Here is a 3,916-nt window from a genome sequence, read left to right as displayed (position 1 = left end):
ATGTACGTCTTCTTTTCGATTCTACGGAAAATCCAGCAACATTTCCCTACAGTTCTCCAAGTACATGATGTAGATATATAGTTACTTATATCTACATATGTACCCATGTACCCAGAGAAAAAAAGTACACTACAAGAAAATGACAAATCAATGACGGTTACGCAGCGACGGCTGTTAAAACAGTCATTGTTATTTAATATAGCGACGGCTTCAAGCCGTAGGAACCACCGACGGCTTTCAAATGCATCAGCGAGGGTTCTAAACGCGCGTTAATACAACGACAGCATAAAGTCGTCGGTGCCTTCATTATTTTAAGGTTAAGATTCTTATGGTTTCGGCGACGGCATGGGACCATCGCTGATTAGAATAAACGGTCGCTGATGTTTTACCACTTAATTCAAACTCACACTCAAACGCGACTATTTTCTCAAAACTTCCTCTCACTTAACTGTTTACTCTTTGCGAAACCGGCGAAACACGTACCACCACCACTGAACTGCATTGAAGGAAATTCCCGCAACCGGAGACCGGCGAGAGGCGACACAAACCATCTGCCGGCAGTAATATCTACTGCTTAATGTTTATTTTTTTTATTTTTGTCACCCTAAAAATTGGGTTTTTTAATTTGGATATAGTTGACGCAAACCACCTTATGCCAGCGCAACGAACTGCATTACTTCCTCTGCCGTGCTTCTTCCAGGCCAGTCCAGGTAATTGCTTGTTTAATAATTGTTTGTTGTTGTTTTGTTCTTGTTATTGTTGTAATTGCTTTGATTTTCCGGCGAGTCTTGGCCGTTTTTGTTTTTTGCTTGGAATTTTCGGCGAGTGTTTAAGGGTTTTATACAGCTACAATAGTGTATCACAATTCACACCCTAATTTCAACATGTAATATTAGTAAATTCTAGATTATCACTATTTGGTAGCCAATAGGGAATAAAGCATTGAAGTTTAATAAAATGTTGGTTGTCTCTGGCCCACTTTTGACCGGCGCGGCAGCCGTTGGATCTGCTTTTGGTGGTCTAGTGGCAGGCCTTGTTGCCGCGGTTATTGCTGGATCGATGGCAGCTGTTGTAAACACCATAGAGCATGGTGGGCAAGTAGGGATGGTGTTTGAGATGTACAGGAATCGTGGTGGATTTTTTAAGCTCTTAGAAGAGACTGTTGAGTCTACTTCGGAAGAGGGTGATTTAGGGAAGAGAGAAAATGGGGAGGTTTTTGAGATGAAGATGGCTTTGCATCTGGGAATGAGTTTGTCTGAACTAAGAGATTTAGCTGACAAATTAAGATGAAATGGAGGATGTGTAGATGAGTTTGCAAGCAAGTTGTTTTAATCATGCACATATATAGTAGTCTGAATTGTAATTATTATGGAATTCTTGCATTCTTTTATTAGTTGAGAAGTCTAGGTGATTCATCTGTATATGACTATGTATAATCTTATATGAGATTGTATAGCAAAAGCTTTGAGAAAGAAATGTAATTAGTTTCTTGCAAATATTTTCCAAAGATATTTTAGTTTGTAGAATCATAATCTTGCACGAAAATGAGTATGCACGTGTATCGCAGTATGAGAATCCAAGTGTATGTGGGAATTCAAGAACAAGGTAGTTTGAATATGTGAAATAAGAGCAACAAATTTCATACTTGAATCTAAAATATCATGGTTTCCGGATGAAACTTATTCTATAAACAAGTAGGTGCTCTAATGCATGGTAGTTGGACTTGCATTAAAATACACTGATTGACAAATAGGTCAAGGATTTAGATCACCTTAGATTCATATTGCTTCTTTTTGCTCTATTGGCATTTCTTCTGTTTATCTTTTCTTTATTGATTTTTATAGATGACCTAAAATAACTTGGGAGACTTTATTTTTTATTTATTTTGAGAACTATTTGGTTATTTAGAAAGTTATTTTTAACGGTTCAGTTACCGGACCATTCAACCTCTATCTTTTCGGTACGATTATCTCTGTATTATTATGATGATGATGATGATGGTTTTTGGGATAGCGATAGTGATGATGAACTAAGTGATGATGGGAATTCACTTTGATTTGTTTTAGTATATCATATCTTGTATTAAAGACAATATTTATATTAAAATCTGTGACTTTTGTAATGATATGTTGAAGATTACTTGTTATTTTGTAATGATGCTAGACTTTTCTTCACTTTGATGTTAGACGATATTTTGTAATGATGCTAAAATAAAGATTAATCATATCCACCATGATTTATATATTTGTTGTCTTTTATAGGTAATCATGTCTAATCCTAAGGGCCGCGGAGGTCGAGATGGCATAGGTGAAAGCCAAGGTCGTGGGAATTTGATTCCAATGGAGCTTTTTGAGTCACCAGGAGCACCAGAAAGCCAGAACCACATCTCAGAGACGGAAGGAGATGATTCACAGGCACGTAACTTTGGTAACCACGTACCGGAGACGCCGAAAATTCATGGGGAGGAAGGTGAAGGGTCAAACCGTGCACCAAAAAAGGTTTTAAGCCCTACTGGATTGTGGTAAGTTTCTAAGTTAATATATGGTTCATGATATTTATATAAAATGATACTGACATTCACATGATTGTTTTCAATTCATGTTTGATGATAACAAGGTTAGTGGGTCCATCACTGATATTTTCCAGAGCCATTTTCGAAAACCTTAGTTCAACTACATTGAGGTAGATGATGCCACAAGAACGCATTGGTGGAACTCATTCACGGTATGTATGAATCGAATTATGAAGAATGAAATTGATTATATTAGTTTATTGATAACTTGGTTAATGTTTGGTTAAAGGGTCTTTATGAATGGGCTCCTGAATTAGATGACCAAGTGAGGAAATCGTACAAGATGAAAGCTGCATATCGTCTGAGAGACATGTGATATTGGGTGCTTAATGAAGCCAAAGAAAGGCCAAAATGGTTGGGGGAAACCATCTACGAAGCTATGAAAAAGAAAAGTCAAGACCCCGCGTTCCTCGAAAAATTTGACAATGCAAAGAAAAACCGAATTGGTGGCTCCCTCTCTAATCCAATTGAGTCGTCACACTTTCAGGGTTCTATCTCGGCGGCACAGCATGCTAGGAAGATGGTAAAAATGTTTCATATCTACTACTTAGTTTAAAGTTCATGATTTTTTCGGTATAAGTAAAAACTAAAGCATTTATTCAACAATGTGTACAGGCAAAGACTAGAGGAGGAGTACTCCCTACCATTCCTCAGTTGTTCTTGAAGACTCACTTTAATACTGTTCCTGGAAAAGGAGAAATTGCAGCAAACAAAAAAGCAAAGCAAATCTCGATACATACTTTTAAACATATATTTAAGCCATTTTAGGCCATTTTGCTATGAAAATGAATAGTTTTAAGTTTTATTGAGTTATAAACACATCAAACATCATATATATACTTAGTTTAATGTGTTGGATTATAGTTTTGATTGAAATTACAAAATATAGGCAAGTTAGAACCAAATATAGATCATTTAGCTCATTTTAGGCCATACTGCTTGAAAATGCGTGAAAATAAATAGTTTTAAGTTTGCTTGAGTTACAAACACATCAAACGCCATATATATACTTAGTTTAATGTGTTCGATTGTAGTTTTGACTGAAATTACAAAAAATAGGCAAGTTAGAACCAAATATAGGTCATTTAGCTCATTTTAGGCCATATTGCTTGAAAATGCGTGAAAATGAATAGTTTTAAGTTTGATTGAGTTACAAAAACATCAAACATCATATATATACTTAGTTTAATGTGTTGGATTGTAGTTTTGATTGAAATTACAAAATATAGGCAAGTTAGAACCAAACATAGGTCATTTAGCTCATTTTAAGCCATTTTAGGCCATTTTGCTAAGAAAGTGAATAGTTTTAAGTTTGCTTGAGTTACAAACACATCAAACATCACA

The 3,916-nt window shown here is 35.8% G+C and overlaps 1 protein-coding gene across 2 annotated transcripts; it reads left to right on the top strand.

Annotated features, from left to right (window-relative positions):
* The first annotated feature begins 237 nt into the window (after window positions 1-237).
* On the top strand, window positions 238-3,467 carry LOC109134597 (uncharacterized). Of its 2 annotated transcripts, XR_002039433.3 has the most exons (5): window positions 238-710; window positions 2,262-2,521; window positions 2,617-2,724; window positions 2,802-3,095; window positions 3,188-3,467. XR_002039433.3 is itself a non-coding variant. In XM_048640689.2 (3 exons), the coding sequence occupies exons 1-3, from the start codon at window positions 381-383 to the stop codon at window positions 2,523-2,525; spliced, it is 519 nt and encodes a 172-aa protein (XP_048496646.1). In that variant the 5' UTR covers window positions 238-380; the 3' UTR covers window positions 2,526-2,569. The 2 variants fall into 2 exon arrangements, 1 of the variants encoding a protein (XP_048496646.1); XM_048640689.2 differs by lacking the exons at window positions 2,617-2,724; window positions 2,802-3,095; window positions 3,188-3,467 and having other exon boundaries at window positions 238-560; window positions 636-710; window positions 2,262-2,569.
* The last annotated feature ends 449 nt before the right edge of the window (window positions 3,468-3,916 follow it).

Source organism: Beta vulgaris, chromosome 3, assembly GCF_026745355.1.
Source record: "Beta vulgaris subsp. vulgaris cultivar EL10 chromosome 3, EL10.2, whole genome shotgun sequence".
NCBI lineage: Eukaryota > Viridiplantae > Streptophyta > Magnoliopsida > Caryophyllales > Amaranthaceae > Beta > Beta vulgaris.
The sequence above is the reverse complement of the archived record's forward strand: the minus strand, read 5'-3'. Positions and strand labels throughout refer to the sequence as shown.